The sequence below is a fragment of the Lichenostomus cassidix genome, chromosome 13 (genome assembly GCF_008360975.1).
Source record: "Lichenostomus cassidix isolate B80296 chromosome 13, HeHo_3.0, whole genome shotgun sequence".
NCBI lineage: Eukaryota > Metazoa > Chordata > Aves > Passeriformes > Meliphagidae > Lichenostomus > Lichenostomus cassidix.
Window position 1 is genome coordinate 12,615,176 of NC_139494.1, and position 17,296 is coordinate 12,632,471.

General features: G+C 44.9%; 1 protein-coding gene across 2 annotated transcripts in view; it reads right to left on the reverse strand.

The window, feature by feature from the left end:
* GLRA1 (glycine receptor alpha 1) overlaps positions 1-14,973 on the reverse strand; it is a 38,525-nt gene extending 23,552 nt beyond the window's left edge. For both annotated transcript variants that reach the window (XM_085073770.1, XM_085073769.1), the window contains exon 1: positions 14,125-14,973. In XM_085073770.1, the coding sequence (XP_084929896.1) occupies positions 14,125-14,180 (56 nt within the window). In that variant the 5' untranslated portion in view covers positions 14,181-14,973. The remainder of the gene's footprint in view (positions 1-14,124) is intronic.
* Between the last annotated feature and the right edge of the window lie 2,323 nt (positions 14,974-17,296).

Here is a 17,296-nt window from a genome sequence, read left to right on the forward strand (position 1 = left end):
ATTGCCTAGATTAGGCAAAAAATCCCCAAATCACCTATGCAGTGTGCTTAGGGCAAGAGCTGTGCCTGTCTGTGGGTAAAGCCTGCAGGAATTTGCAGTGCAAATGTACAATGAGCCAAAGGAAGCTGCTCAGGAGGAAGTGAGGCCATTGCCTCACACTGTGCAAAAGTCCTGGATTTTTTAACATACATAGGGTGTGTGGGGACAGTGAGGAGCCCCTGACAGAGCAGCTGGGAGTTTACAACAGGCACAAGATATTTGGCTGCACATGTCCTCACAAATGACACCAGAGTCCTCTGACAAGGGCCTCACCTTGGGAAGTTTTGCAGTAGTCAAACCTGCAGGAGTTAGGGCTAAGTACTGACATGATCTTTTGGGAAGAATTTGGAGCTGTTATGATGCATGGCATGAGTGTGATCCTGCCCCCAAAGACCAGTTTACCCAACACGTGTTTGAGCTGAAACCCCAAAGACACAATTGTTATCTTGACAAGAGCATTTTGAACTGTTTTGTTCCTCAGAACTTTAAAAATCAGATGGGATACAACAGTGGTTGGGTGCATAATTTCAAAATCAGGAATCTGGTAACCTTCATTGCATTGACTTTCTTTTCTGGTGTCAGCAGTAAGGGCTTGCCAAGCCTTGGTTTTCAATCCTGCAAACTCACAACTGCAGTCTGGCTCCTTTTGCAATTTGCAAAGGAGTTCTCTGATTGCTGGATTCTTAACTGTTAGAAATACTTTAATTTCTGCAGTGAAGAGGGGAGAGGAATTCCAGACAGCTCCCAGTGAGAGCCTAAACCCAGGATTTCATTCACCCCTTTGTGTATTCCCAATCCACTCCCCCACTGGACCACATCTGAGTGGTCTGGTGCACATCCTACTCAGTGGTGGATGACAAGTTGTGGATCTTGCTCTTGCTACAATAGAGTTCCCTTTCTTGCCTTGTCCCCATCTCTGCCCTAAGAAAATATGCAAAGCAGAACCAATGTGTTTCAGGGGTAAATGGGGTTGTGAAATGGGTGGTGTTTTTAAATTTAATTTGGTTTTAGAAGGAAAGCAACAGGGTGCAATTGATTTGCAAACTCAGAAGAAGAAAGCTGGGAGTGGGAGGACAATCAATACTGGGCTTGACTACTGCATTCCAGTGGAGTGTCTGCATGGCAATGAGTCCAGAGAAAAGATTTCAATTAAGCAGCAAATGACTTGGTAACCAAAGACTTCTGCCACTTCAGCAAGATGCCAGACAATGCAATACACTGATTTCTTCTCATTAACTGTAGACAGGAAGAAGTATATGGAAATGGAAAATGTGTGTGGGATGGGAAAGGCAATACAAACCTAATAAGCATCTAATAATCTTTAAGTGGAAGAAGATAATTAGAAACTGCAATTCCCATGGAATTTGTTTCCAAAAGTGAGGTGGAAAAGCACAGAAATTGGTGCTCATCTTTCCTATAAATCCAGTGTGAAAGCCTATATTGAATATATTCACCCCATTTCCACTGAGTATTTCTTGGGTGCTGGTTTTTTTTTCCTGCATCAAAGTTGCGATTAAATAAATTTCACGGGCTCACTTCCTGCATGGAAATAAATATTTAGATAACTGAAGCTCAGAAACATCTGGGAGAGGGCCACCCTCTCACAGCCCCACTGCTTTCTGCAGCTTCATGCCCATCCCTATGACCAGATCCTGGGAGCACCTTTGGGGATGTGCTGAAAGTGCCACACATGGCTCCAGGGTCTTGATGTGTGTTTTAAAGCCTCTGTCTGTCTGCTGTGTATTGTTGACCTGGGGATGGTGAGTTCTGAGTTCCCTTCAGCTTCTGTTTGGTTACTAGATGCTTTTCCAAGACTAGACTCCCCGTGGATTTAACAAGAAAAGGCAAGAAAGCAGAGCACAGGGAGCAGCAAAGCCTCTCCAGCAGCAGGCAGATGAGTCTACTCTATAGCTTAGAAATAATAGTAGAAAACACCACTGGGAGCTACAGAGAGGCTGATCCACCCCACTGCTTTAGGTGGATGGATTCTGTCTAACAGAGCCCCAAAATCTTCACTCTGGCTGTGAGAGTTGAGCTTTGCTTTAGCTCAGACAGCACCCAAAAAAGCTGCCAGCCTCCTCTGCCTTCCAGGTCTGTCTAGACCAGTGCTGTGTGTGTGCTGCCTTGGGAACTTTCTGGGGTTTTCTCCATCCCTTAGTCCTTCCAGAACACCCTCGAAAGTCCCACAGGACTGTTCATCTCCTGGCTCAGCAGAGACAAGGAGAGGAAAATTGCCAAGTGATTTGAAAATTATTGGCAATAGAAGAGAATTGGAAGTACAGCGTGGGCTGTTGTGTTGTTGGGAGAGAAGGTTTATTCCGTGAATAAACAAAAGGAGGCAAAGCCTGTAACAAACCCAGCGAGGATGGAGTTTGCACTGGTGTAAGGGTTGTCTGAGCCGAGCGTCTCGGCGCATTTTAATAGCAGTCAGACAGCGGCTTATCTTATTTATGCTGCTGTAATCCCTAGTGGATCTGGCTGAGAAAGTGCCATCAGGCAATCATCACAGCAGCTACAATGGGAAGGATCTCTTCAAAGGGTCGATGAACCAGCATAATCTTTTGTGATATTAATGCTGGCGTGTAAGCAGACACCAGCGAGCCCCCGGGAGGTCCAGCCCAGAGCAGGATGTGAAGGTGATGGAGATGAGCAGCCCAGCAGCTTGGGATTGCATTCCCTAAAACAGAGCAGCCAAGCTTGGTAGAGCACCTATTGCTGATTTTCCCGGTCTGTACAGGCACTGTTTACTCTGGCTGCATTATTTTGTTTCGGCTGAACAGATGATATATTCTTATAAACAATTATTTGGTTTGGGAAGTGGCTCTCCTGCAGTCTGGATGTGTCTGTTCACTCAATTCCTGGCTCCCCAGTTGGCTGTTTCCTATTCCTCCTCCCATTTGCATGATTCTTGAGCAATATTTTCTTCTCTTTTTTTGGCTGTGGCCATAGTTGTCCATCTAATTAAGTCCAACATCACAAAATGCCCTGTTCTGGCTGAATGCTGATACTGAGAAATGTCTTTTTCTTTTTTTTTTCCTCCTTTTCAAAGAGGAGTGATGAAGGAATTTAATTAGCACGGGGCCTCTATTCCCTTGTCAAATAATTTAATTGTTAATCATTAATTCTGAGTGTAAAAAAATTATGTCTGGCAGCAGAAACACACTGTTGCAAAACAAATGCTTGCAGAGGAAATATCTCTCTGCAAAGTGTGGAAGGCTCAGGTCCCTGTGAAGGTAAAGTGGTGCCATATCAGTGGCTCAAGAGAAGTGGGGGAAATAGAAGATACCTGATCCTCTGCCCTGGTTCTGTGCTGCTCAGCAAAGGTTTCTGAAGTGGTTTGTTGGGGCATTTTAAATTTTATTTTTAAAACACAGCAAGCCAGAAACCTTGGCACAGGGATGTGTTGGGAATAGTGCTCAGATGAGCTGCCTCACACATTTGTCCTTCAAATGTGATGTGTTCTGTAAGTAGATATCCCAGGGGAGGGAAATATCCCTCAGTTCTGAGGCAGGCTGAGGTGAGCAGAATGACAGTTTCCCCTATTGCCTTCAAAGCCAGGCTAGGGCAGTGCTGGGGCTTGGGGAGGCAGGAAAATTCATCAGCTTGGTTTTATTGACTCCAGCAGGCTCTGAGAGGTGCAGGTGCAAAGAGGACAACAGCTGGGCATCGTGCTGTCCATGATTAACTAGAGCTCTCCTTCCTCTCCCTGGGCACAGAAGCCTCAGAGAATATCCTGGAACTCAGCAGAGCCCAGCCTGGATTCAGATGATGCTGGTGCTGAGGCTGTCTTGTCTCTGTCTTCTCCTCAGCAGCAGGAAGGACAGATTGTCCTGGCAAAAAGAAAAAGGGGCAGCCCCAAACTCTGCTCCCAGACATTTATTTCTGACTGCACACCAACATGTTATCTGGAGGGGAATGCTGCCAGACCCTTGCTGGGAAGGCTTGGCAGAGACTGCAAGCAGACTTTTTATTTTAATGATTAGATTTACTATCAAAATTAATAGCACAATCAATATTGATATGCAATTCAATTAAAGAGGATGAAACTCATTGCCTGCGTGTTTTTCTCCATCACCTTGTCTGAATTCCTGGCCTGCAGCATTAGAGGCAGACAGGAGAAAGAAGAGTGGAGGTGTTGTGGGAGAAAAGAGCCCCAATACTGAGTTTTTGGCTTGTCATGGTGCTGAGTAGAAGGAGCTGTGAGTGTTACAGATGTACTGGTTGCACTGTAGTGATCTCAATCCCTTGGTCGTGCTCAGCTGCTGGTGTGTTACAGCCCCTGGCATGTGGGTGTGGGCTGTGCTGGGGCTGAATTTAAAAGTTAATTCTCAGAGTTGGGGAGAGAATTTGGACTTGGTTGTTTTCTCAATTCAGAGGCAGGGAGTAGGCCTGGGTGTTGGAACAGGATAGGAAAGCAGATGTGTACAGTGAGACTGGAGAAATACAGAAATCAAGAATCTGTGTGGAGATTTCACTCTGAGAAAGAAATGGGCAATGAGCTGTTATTTGTCCCTGTTCCTGGCAGGAGGATGGGGACAGGAAAGAAAGAGTAGGCTTGTTAAATGTCTCTGTCCTGGATGGCTGTGCTCTGGTGCTGTGAGCTCTTTAAACCAGTTCTAGCTCTTGCACCAGCAGCAACTGCATTGCAGTAGTCACAGGATGTAATCAGTTAAAGTTTTAACCCCAAGGATCCCAAAACACTCTCAAAGGTCCTGCATGACCCATGTTGCCACTGGTCCCTGTGGCTGTGCAGGAGGAGAGGAACTGGAGGCACTTTTTCATGGACCTCAGGGGATTAACCCTCTGTGATCATTCCCATCCAGGGAAAGCTCAAACAACTTTACTGGAGTGAGAAAAATCTCTTCAGACTGCAGCATTCCGATGTCTCTGTGCTCCACTGCCACGTTCCTGCAGCCCATGGCTCCTATGCCATATGGCAAAACACTCTGTCCAGAACGATAAACCATCCCAATTACACTGATTAACTCTATGGAAAGACACCAGCACTTGGAACATTTGCTGACGCTGCCTGGACAGAGCAATAAGAAAATAATAAATGACTAGACAATTGGCTGGGGGGAGGAGAAATCTGCATGTTGTGTATACTTGAGATGGGAAGAGCATAGGGAGACCAATAAATTGTATGGGAATTGTGCTCAATTTTGTGCTGGGTCTCTGCTCTTCATAATGTTTGTTGTTGTATGGTCACTCTTGCTTATCGCATATTTTAAAAAAAGTGCTAAATTAATTTTTGTGCCACAGGCAATATCTCTTTTGACTCTCTCAACTATTCCCTCTTCCAGAAGCATCTACAGCTCTTGGAGCACACATAGTGACTTTCTGGAGATGTATGATCCTAAATCACTGAGACAGGTTTGAAAACAGCTCAAACAACGAAGAAGCACAAGTCAAAGTTCAGGTTTTTATAATAATTTGTGAAATAAATCCAGCAAACACCAACATTGACTCTCACCTGAGCATATCCTGAGAGGCTTACAAAAAAAAAAAGAGTTATAATTGCCCTTTTTTTTTTGGTTTAAAAACAAAGGGGGAAAACATCCTTGCAAAGACAAAAGCGTGTCTGTAGTTTCACACACAGAGTGAATATTCCTTTTAAAGTCAGGGGGGCTAGTCAGATATTCAAAGCCGTGCATAAACAGCCCTTCTGAAGGCAGTAAATAAAGTTGGAAAATGTCTTTACAAGATGAAACTTCATAATCTAGGTAAGAATATTCTCTTTACTGATGTGCTCCTGATTTAGTGTTTGGACGGAGAGCTGCAATGGGAACCTCAATTGACGTCAGAGGGTTTTAGATCACAGACCAGACAAGTGTCAGAGAATTATGAGAAATCGTGGATGTTCCTCTATCTATAGCTCTGCAGTTGAGCTCTCAGGCACGTTTTCATCAGTTCAAATAGCTCACTACGGCAGCTTTTTAAAGATTAGTTTTAGTTTTAGGATTTATGCTGCTTGTTAAGATTGGGTAAGGATATTGTAACTTTTTTTTTTTTTGCTAAGTCAGAAGTAGTATGAATAGTACTCTTTTAAAAGAGATAGGAGATGTAGTGCAGAGTGGTGGTGGGTTTTGTCTTCTGAAATGGAACTTTTTGCTGCAGATCTTTCGAAAAGGTCTCCTGAGCTAACCTGTGCAAACTACCAACAAATCTGTGGGTCCTGTGGCAAAGCTGGGGTTCTCTGATGTATTTCATGGTGTGTAAAATGAGCTGTTTGATGAGAGCGCCCGTGTTGATGTTTTCTGATGGAATTGGTGGTTGTCATTGCAATGCAAATATCCTGCTAGAGTTGAATGTTCCCCCTGTGCCATCTGTGATTCCTGGTGTAATTTATCAGCTGATTCATGAGCAATAATGAAATGTAACTTCTGGAATGAATGGCTAAGCCCTCGGTCCCCTGCCCAGGAGGGATTTTTTCCTCCTCACTCCAGCTGCCCTCTGACTTTGGTTTCTTCAGCTCCTTGACAAAACAAACAGCTGTCTTTTCAACCCTGGTGCAGGAGAGCAAGTCGTGTTTGATGAGGCTGCTGCTTTTTCAGCCTTGCTGCTGGGAGATGACTTCAAAGCCCATAGCTGTGTCAGGGTGTGATGGATGGGGCTGGAAGCTGGACAATGCTTGCAATTCCCAGGCACATGGGGTGGCAGGAGAGGTGGGATACACACATTTCTGCTTGTAAATGAGATCTTGGGAGACCTGGTGCAGGAAAGAATTCTGTGCTGTGTGTGGGTGTGCCAGCAACTATTGCCCTGCTCAGCAGTGCTTCCAGAGGGTGAAAGCACTGGCAGTGAACAGAGACAGGATTGCAAACATATCCCAAAGAAAACCACTTTTTTTTGTCCTCACCCAGGAACCCTGAGCTTCTCCACTCCACACTGGTGTAATACCTGTGGTGAACACATCCTGCTGTAATGGGGAACTGAACCCACCTTGCACAGGCACTCTTGGCACCAGCAAGGACATTTGGAGCTAAGACTTTTTGAAATGGTGCTGATTACAGCTGGCCCTTGCAAGCTTTCAGGTTTTACAACGTCCCCACAAAAGAGGGGAGGAGGGCTCTGTGCTCGAGGCTTTATACAATGCATCTTTTTGCTGGCACCAGCTGAAATTAAAGAATAAAAACAAAATAGGAGGAAATCACGTAAAGGTGAGCAAACCATGATTTTGTCTGGATATTCTGCACGATTCCTGGCTCAGCTACATTTTGCTGCTGAGGCAGACGTGCAGCAGTGGTACGATCCAGCCCGATCCCACTCGTGCTGCTGTTTAATTGATTTGGGTGTTTGGGGGACAGGATTTGCATTCTGGCTGAGTGGTCTCAGGCGCTGCTGGCAGGGTGAGGGGAGCTGCTGGCGGCAGCTCTGCTCTGAAGGCAGCCCGGGGATGATTGATGGCACTGCAAGCCCTGCTGTTCCAGGCATGCGACACTCCTGGTCTTGGCAAACCCCTGGGACTCTGTTCCCTCTTCACCCACCCCACAGTGAGGCACTGATAAAGACAAGAGGGTTTCCTGGCTGTCTGCTAAGGCACTTGGGGTGTTTTGGCTTTTTTTTTTTTTCTCTTTTTTTTTCTAGCAGGCTGTGAGCCTCAATGGAAGGGTGAAGAGGGTGAAGTCAAAAGGAAGGCATGGGTGCAATAATGTGTTCTTTTGCTTTCCTCTGCCTCTCAAAATTGAAATCTCATGGGATTTGGTCAATTCAGATTTCTCCTGCTTCTCTTGCTGGCACTTGGATCCAGCAGAGACGTATTTACAGGATGCCAGCTGTGCCAGATGTGGTGCAGTTCCCAGATCAGCAGCTCCCCATGGTGCATTGTATGGATGGACTCACTGCCTGCATAACTGGGAGAGTTCAGCCCTTGTAAACGATGGATGCATCTCCCTTCATCTCTTTCTGCTCTCTGCAGTCCCCCTCTGGGCTTTGGCCTTGCTGAAGGGAGGACACATATTATATTTCTGGATTTTTTCAATTTTTGTACATTAGTCTCTTGAAGCATCAGAGAGATTTAAGAGCAGCTCAGTGGTGTGTATGTGATCGATAGCACTGGTGGAACCAAAGTGTGCAGGACCAGATCAGCTGGACTGTATCAGCACTTTCCCAAGAGGGGAAGGGAGCTGTTACATTTTGCACCAATCTCAGCTGAGAAATCCCAATTTCTTGACCAAGAAATCCCAATGCAAACCACCTCCTCTGGAGGGAAATGGTGTCTGTTCTGTCTGGCTTTGTAAACACAAATGTAAATTGTTTGGATACTTCAGGGGAAAGCTGGGAGAAAAAAAAATCAGTGAATCTTTTTGTCTCTTTAACAGGAACTGACCTGCTGAATTAGCAATAGTTTATTATACCAAGGGTAATGTAAAAGTTGTTATTTCCTGGGCTGTGCAAGTAGGTCTGGAAGTCAGCAGCCAGACGGTTTGGTATTGAGTTGTCTGGTCATGGCTGCTAATGATCCTTCCAGTGCCTTGCAGGAGGAATTCCTGCTCCTCTCACTCCTTCCTTTTTGTTTTGTTTATCCCAAGTTGGTGTTGGGTTTTCGTGTGCTTTTGGTTTGGGTTTTTGTAATTTTGTTGGATTTTTTTTCCCCCTAAACTAAAGTTATCAAAAGTCCTTGTAATTAATTTTTTTCTCAATCAAAAAATTGAATCAAACCATGCTGGGGAGAGTGTGCTGGAATTACATTTTTAGCTTTTAAAGCTTATGATGAATCCTTTTTCTTGAAAGGTGTGAGGTGCACAAGTGTAACCATGGTTTGTAAGAATGACAATAGTTTGTGCTCCTGCTGATAGATAAAGGTCAGTAGAAGTGTGCCAGGTAATGAGAGGAAAAGGGTAATTTACTGCAAATAGTGAAACTTTGCTTTAATGTGCCACAACAGTGAGAGTTGATGAAGGCAAAGAAACCAGATGGAAGTCATAATTTACAAAGAAGTTAAATAACAGCCTATCTGTTGTCTTAACACTGATCACTTTGGGATCTCAGAAAAGCTCCAGGTTATGGAAAATAAGCTAGTGAGAATAGGTGATGTGATTTGACATAATTGAATGTTGCGAGTTTGATTTGGATGTTGCAATTTTTAAAGCATGATTTATTCTTTTAAGACCCGTGTCTTTCATCAATGCCTAAATAGCAATTATATTCATTAGGTGGTCTGACATCTTGTTCTTGACACTGGAATTTGGAGAGTCCTTTTAACCCACGTGCTGGGATGAAATGAGAACAGGCCTGTCTGCTGGTTTTCTATTACAGATGAATGATTGCTGCTTGGTGCTGGGATAATAAAGTAATTTAATTTTGGACATTGATTAACTTCTTAATTCAGATGTTGGGATCCTTTTCTATCCAGGTCAGCTCATGAGGATGTGGTGAGATGAATTTCATAAGCTAACAAGGGATGTGTTTGCCCAGGGCCAGGGGGAGCTGCCCTGTGCTGTTGCTTACAAGAGCTTTCCTTTCTGGCTGGAATCACTTGGTCAGCAGCAGAGTGAACTTCCTGAGCTTTTTCCTGTGCTGGTAAATCTGGGACACCCAGAGTCAGAGGGCCTTTTGCTGCTGACTTGCTTCCTACCTAAGGGTCTCCAACATCTCACATGGGAGAAGAGGAATAAGAGTTGCCATGTCTAAATTCTCATTTTTGAAGGAAGCTCCTGTAGTACCTTTATTTGTAAGTTCTGACCATTTCCCCCACACCTCGATCCCTTTCCAGAAGCAGCTCCTCTCAGGTGTTTGAACAGTAAATCTCTGCTCTGCCAGTGGGACTTGCTGCAGTGTGGGGTAATGTTCAGAGCCAGCCAAGGTGGACAGCCAGCCTACATTCCCTACAATTCACACAGCAGCAGTGCCTCAGAGAGCAAGGATATTTTATTAGTCTGTGTGAGAAACTGCAACATTCCTTGTAATGATTTTACTAAGCAAGTTAGTTATTTAGGGTTTTCTTTGTGCATAAAGTGGGGGGAAAAGGGTGGTTTTTTCCCCCAGATATTTGTGAAGCCTGTCTTTTGCTCTGAACCATTCACAGAGCAAGTCTGGAGTTGTTTAAGGTAGCTGTTTGGGGAAGAAGGTTAAGACCAGAATGTTATAAAATGTTTTGCGTAATTTACCTTGATTTGTCTTAATTGTCTGAAATGCAAGAGTCAGGATGGATGGATCAAAGTCCCTGCAGACAGCAGGGTCCCAGACATTTTGTGCTTTTACTGCGATGACACCAAATTAATTTTTCTTTACAGAATGATTTGTAAGGGTTTCTAGAATTGTCTACATCGTCACATTTTCAAACCCTGACTGTGTAACCTTTTTAGCAGGGTCTCTAATGGGGTTAGAGACCCTGCTAAAAACCTCTAAAGGTTGGAGACCAAATCAGCTGAAGTATCCCTAGAGCCATCTGGTCCAAGACTTTGCTAAATCATTTTTATTTCATGGAGATGACAGACTCTGCAGAGGCACAACAGGTCATAAGGCACAACTTCTCATAGATTTTAGTTAGTAGGGGGAAGATATTCTGTAACTATTGAGAATATCTGCTGCATTGTTTATCTTGTGGAAGTCTCTGGTTAGGGCTTCACTCACAGGCAGCCCTGTAATGTTACTGTCACTGCAGAGCTATAGCAGGAGCCTTAGAGATACACTGCAGGTTATTCTTTTTCTTCCCCTGCATTTTTTTCTTGTGGTATTTTCAAGGAGTGAAAACAGCTTCTCTCCAATCACCCCCTTTACTTGCCAAGACTGTTTTAGGAGAAAGTTTGTTTTACTTTTTTTCTCCCCACAAAGTTGAGGCATCACGTTCACCTTCCTGTTTTATAAACTGGCAATGAAGAGCTCCATTACTGACAGGAGGGAATATAAACATGCCAGTTGGAGCAATCCAATAGGGACTGAGGCTGGCAGCAACTTTTAGCCTGTGACTCACTTGGAGCAGTTGCCTTGAATCACTCCTGCTGCTGACAGATTGTTGTTCAGAAAGGGCCAACTCTGATCTTGAGTCATGAAGGTCGTGCTGCTGATTCCTGATATTAGGATAAAAATCAGACCCAAAGATTTTCAAAGCCTCACAGGACACTGTCCAGTTGGGATATGGTGTCAGTTCTGGAGTATCTTTTATCTCCTAATTTGTACAAGGTGCATTCCTACCTTCAGCTTCTGCAGTGGTGTTTCTGGACCATTACAGCTATTAAAATTTAATGGTACAACAGAAAGTCCAGGCAAGATCATCGTGGGATAAGGGAGCATTTTGTTCTGCATGAAGGAATTCAGAACTGGATATTCAGTGTAGGTTGTTAGACTCTAGGGGAATGATTGATTGTAAATGTCTCCACAGATATAAGCAGGACATCTGGAAATCTCTGTGCCCAGTATTGTCCCAAATTGTCCAATTTATTTTAAAGCACTAGCACTTTCCTTTACCTAGATACCTGCAAGGAAAGCTTGGTCAAACAAGCTGTCTTCATCTCCCACCCCAACCCAGTTCCCATCCCTGCCTCTGTCCAGGTTCCCAGTAAATGCCTTAGTCACAGCTAAGTGACTGCAGTCTGAGGAGGCAGGTAGCAGAATGGAAAGTGCTCTTCCATAGAGAAAGGCATGTCAGAATAAGCCATGTATCACAAATTCCTTCCAAAACATCCCAACTGAAACAGAAACAAATATCATATTGGCAATACCATAATGTTTGCATTCACACACCAGCTGTTACTCTTTCCCACAGGGTCTTGTTTTTTAAAAGGCTGGTGGAGGACATTTTTGTTAAGCAACAAATCTAGCTTTATTTTCTGTATTAGCTTATTTTCCTGTATTGGCTGTCTATAATTTTCCTTGGAGCATTAGGTTTTCTTTACATTTTTTTTTTTAAATATTTATGTGATATACATGCAAACACATAATGGATTCTCTTTCCAGAATATTTTTGACAGGCTGACAATAAAGCATGGTGCACTCTGTAATTTAAAGCAATGCATACTTCTCTTATGGATTATTGGATTATCAGCTTTGGGTTTGTTAAACATTGTGTATGACTGAGTGCAGGAGTAATTGGCATACTAAATTTATGAATGGCTGTTAATTAATAAACTTATCTTACTGAAACTGAAATAGCAAAGCTATTGCTGGAGCAGAAAGGCTGGTAGATTTTTGGCCTGTAATAAATTGAACATATAACACAAAGCGGGAGAGAAAAAAAGAAAAACATTGCATAAAGTCAGTTCTGAGCAGGAATTACTGGTTGTTTTTTTGTTTGGGTTTTTTAATTTTTATTTAAAAAATGATTGCAGCATGTAAACCAATTTGATTTCATCCTCTCCCTGAAACTGAATTAAGGTATTTTCAAATATCCTTTTATGTTGATTTTGGGAAAACTAAAGTTCCAGAAATACCTTTTGTATGCAATATGAGGTAATACCACATATGTTAGTGTACAATTTATAGCATTAAGAGCCTTTGCATTAGACTCTGAGGTGAGTGGTTTATGAGGGGTTTGAATGTCCAGGACTGTGACTGATGTGCTGGGAACCTGTCAGTGCTCACACGTGTTGTGTGATGCACAAGTGTGAGCAGGATCTGCAGCACGAGTGTGCATCAATTGCACTGCTCAGGCACTTCAGAGAGACCCGGACAGATGCTTCAGTACCAGGGCCAGAGCAAATGCAAGCCTGGATATACTCTTTTCTTCATTTATTTGATTTTCCTTTTGCTTTCTGGTGTTTGTGTTGTTTAGTCTTGTTTGTTTTGTTGTTTTGTTTTTGTTGTTTTTTTAAACCCGATGTGTCAGCACTGTTTAACTAAGAGTTTATTGCACATCCATTTGCTCCCTTTCAGCTCACCCCAGTGTGTCATGCAGGGCTGCAATACACTTGTGACTGAGATGAGAAAGGATGGCTCTGAAGTGTTGGTTGTTGGGCATTGCTGCTCAGAGACTGATTATTTTAGTTATTTCTAGAACTCATCTTTTTGTTTACCCAACATAAACATTTACTGCTTTGAGTTCATGAGACAATCTTGCTGTCTCTGAATTTCTGTGGAATTACAGCAGAAAGTGGGGATATTCCAGTTTTTTTCTGCCTAGAAAGACTTCGGTGTTCAAAAGGGAAGAGAATGCTAGCTCAAAGCCTGGCCAGTATCAGCAGGTCTGCTACTCTGTTTCGTAAAATAACAAGTATTGCGCCAGTGATGTATATGCAAATAATGTCTGTGTTTTCACATTAAACTACAAGATGAGACTTTGGCAAAACACAGAAATAAGAGCTACAGAACTGAAATGAATGCTGAGACTGATGAGCAAGTTCAGATCATGAAACAGTTGTTTTTTTTTTCTCCAATTGCCTGTATCTGGTATCTCTGACTTGCTACAGCAAGCTGCATTTCTCATTGAAATATAGAAGCTTCTACCTTCCAGTATTTTTTTGTCCATTTAATAGAGGCATTGCAAGGGTAGATGGACAAGGAACAATTCTTTATGACTAAAGCTGTTCCTTCTATCTTAGCCTTAATGAGAAACAGAACTCATCTAAACCAGAGTCAGAATACAGCTGGGTGATAATGGCCACAATTGGGAAAAGCTCCCCCCATCCCCTCTGGCTTTCATTTACATTCTGCAAAGAAAGAATAATCAAAACAACGTGAAAGAAAAAAAGGAAGTTGGGAAGGAAGGAGATAATTCTTTTGTTTGACTGACTTTAGATGGAGACAGCTGAGGATAGAGGGTGAGCCCTCAGAGGTGTGAGCAGCACAAGCATCCCACGGAACTCACCTGCAATCTGAGGATGGGGAGGGGGCGAGGAGGGGATATTTACCCGGGCAAATTCAAGTGCAGCATTGCCAGCCGCCACTAGCTGTCACTTTGCAAGCAGCCGGGGTCGGTGTTTTCAGCACTGCGGTTAGCGCGATTGCGGTGCTAATTAAACGGAGTAACTCCCAGAGCCTCGGAGCGTCCCGAGCCCGGGGCTGTGTGACAGCCAGCCCGGGGCACCGAGGGGTGGCCGGAGGGCAGCCCGGGGCAGGACACCGCCGCCGTGCCCAGGGCTGTGCCCCATCCGGGCTGTGCCCGCTGCTCCAGCCCTGCCGCGCTTCCCCCGAAAATCCGAGCCTTACCTGAAGAAAACGATCGTCTCCCACACGTAGACTCCGAGCGCGTTGACGTTGCACATTTTTCCAGCTCTCGCTGTTGTGTTTTTTTTTTTTTGTACTCCGTGAGGGGTGGGCCGGTGGGGTTGGCCAATAAAGTAACCCGGCACTTGGGGAGAATCGGTGGGGGAAGCGAGGCACCCCTGCCGGGCCGGGGCAGGGCGGGCGCTGGGCTCAGCACCGCGGAGAGCGGCGGGCAGCGCTCAGCACCGGACAGCGCCCGGCGCGCCCCGCTCAGCACCGCGGACAGCGGCGGCTCCGCTCCGCCGCCGCCTCGGCTCGTCCCTCCTCCGCCGGTGCCCCCGCCACCGCCACTGCAGTGCCGGAGCTCCGGGCTGCCCGCACGGAAACCTCCCTTCAGCGGGATGTCGCTCCGGACATCAGGCTGGCGACAGGGGAGGACGCAGCGGGTGTAGGTTTGCCATCAGGGTGCTGGGGGTGAGGTGGGAGGGGGGGACGGCGACCCTCAACAACCCGGGGTTTAATCTCCGCTGCTAGCCGGGGTGTCTTCCTAATTACATCCACAGGAATTTGTCAGTGTGGAGCCGTGCTGCAGTCCCGGTTGTGTCGCTTTCCTGCCCGCCGTTTGGCTGCTGTTGATTCCTGCTTCCTGGGCTATTTTCCTCCCGAATAAGTTATTGCTGCTGTAGGGAAGGTGTCCCATTGCTCAGGGCTAGAGCGGAGGGGAGCGAAGGGGAAGTTTCTTGGGAAGCACTTCCATTGTGCTCGGAAAGAAAGTGGCTTAGTGTCCTCCTAATGCATCTCATTTCCCCTCTGCCCTCTCTCCCCTGCTAGGACTCGCCAGATCTTGGGAGTTTCTTGCTGCATTAATTTACTAAACTAAAAAAAAAAAAAAAAAAAGAGGGGGAAAAAAAGGGAAAAAAAGGAGGGGGAGGTGGAGAGAAGGAAGGCAGAGGGGAGGGGGCAACTCAGCCTCTCCACCATCCCAAGGCCCTCCTCTTAGCTGTGCTCATTGGTCTCAGGGCTGAAAAAACTACTCTAGGACGTGGTTGGATAAACGCATGTTGTTCAGCAGAGGCCGTTAACCTTTAAAGCGCTGATACGTTTTGGTTTATTTCAATTTTTTTAACCCGAATTGCTGTCTTTTTAAGAAGTCTCTGAAATCGTCTCCCTTGACAGGGCAAGTGAAACGTGCCTTAAATCTCCGTCTTGTGGAAGATCGGCTTGGCTGGCAGCTGATAGGTGTTGCTGTTGGCTTTTAAGGAACGTCTCTGTATTGTGCTTCCTTTATTGTTTAGCTTTGAATTTTTTTTTTTCCTTTTTCTCTTTGTTTTATTTGTTTTTGTTTTTGTTTCTTGGTGGGTATTTTTTTTGCTTTTTGGGGGGGAGGGCTTTTGCAATTGGTTTTGCAAAGAGCTTTGGCAAACACCAGAGCCATCAAGGCCAGGGCAGGTAAGGAGCATTCAGTAGTTTCCTATCAGAGCTCCAGCTGTGCTCGCAGGGTGCTGAGCTGGTGGTCGGGGTGGGGAGGATTGGGCTCCTCGGTCACTTTGTCAGCCTGTCACTCTGCTTGGCTTCTCATCAACTTCTGAGAATTGAAAAGCTTAGCTCTCCTAAATACTCCAGGATTTTTTTTTCCTCCTCTGTTGTCCCGGTGTAATGGGATTATTCTTCTTTAAGTTCTGTTTTGTTTACTTGTCCTGTGCTTTGCAAAAGTCCCCACGGCAAAGATTCGCTTTTAACCCCTGTTTAGCTGTCTTTAATTTGTTCAAGGACTCTTCCCATCCCACGTCGGAAGGGTGGAGGAGGACTGCTTTCTCCACCACTACTGTAGCCCCTCTAGGCTAGGAAATAACTAAATTTTTCTTCTCCCTTTGGGGTGCATCTCAAGGGACCTTACTGCCATACTAAAATTCACCTGATGTTTTTGATCTCCTGCTCTTTTTTTGTTTTAAAGCAGTGTGTTTACTTAGTGAAGCAGACAGAAATATCCTTTGGGTTACCATTCAAAAGAAAAGAGAGACCTGCTTGGCTTCTAGCCATTGGTACAGTGGGAATTTAATCGGATTTACTCCAGCTCCTGGGTCTCAGTGTCTGGGTAGATTAATAACAGGCTCTGATTTCAACTCACGGAGATTCCTGGGGACGTGATTCCATGCAGTGCTTCCTGCCTGCTGCTTGCTGTACTTTCTCTCCTGACATTCATCCCCACATGGCTGAGCCTCTGTCACTGTGCTTTCCCAGCCCCCTGTGTGCTGACAGACCAGAGGAGGAGCTCCAGACTGACAGTGTTAACCAGACCCACACAGCAGGGAAGGAATGGACTTTCCCTGATTTTTCACTGGGAGGCAGAACCATCTCTTGGCATCTGTGGGTTAAGTGGAGAGGCTGTCAGCCTTCTTGTTCCCTCAGAAATGGAAATAGGCTCTGTAGCAGATATTAATGTCTTGTGATATTTCCCTTGCTCATAAGTTTGATCTTTATACCAAAGGTATCTGGACTTGTCTCCTCTTGTCCCCACTTGCTGTCCTTGCTCTCCCTTGGGTTAGGGCAGCAGGGCTGTGCTTAAGATCAAAAAAGCAGATAAATCTGTGTATATAGGACATAGACTCTTCTTGGCTATTGCTGTTGAAGGGTCTCAAACCTGCTTTTCCCAGGGACAGAACTTCTCTGCTTTGCTGTTGTCTCTCCTGGAGGTGATGGTGATGAGGGGGCCCAAAAACCCTTCTGCTGATATTCAAATATTTCTTACTGGAGAGGAACAGGAGCATTATTTGCTTTGACATCTGGGGGAATGGAGGCAAAGCCATGTTTCAATGGATGTTTGGAGCAGGTCTAGGTACCAAAGTGATTTAGACCAGGGAGTAAAAACAAAAGAAATGTGAATTTAAGGGATATGAGTTTTGCATGTCTTATCAGGATGACTCCAAATGTACTCACATATTCTGCTTTACATTTTTGTTTATACTGTACTATTCCCCTCTCAATTGCTTGCCTCAGTACAGTGCCCTGTCTGTGCTACATGAACATGTCAGGATGACTTCAGGTCCTTGGAATTCACATAATCTAATTTAACTCAGGTGATTCCAGAAACAGCCTCAATGACACCTATCTATAGTTTCTCTGTTCTGTAGTTCCAGATGTTCTCTCATCTGTAGACATCTGTGATGAAGTTTCC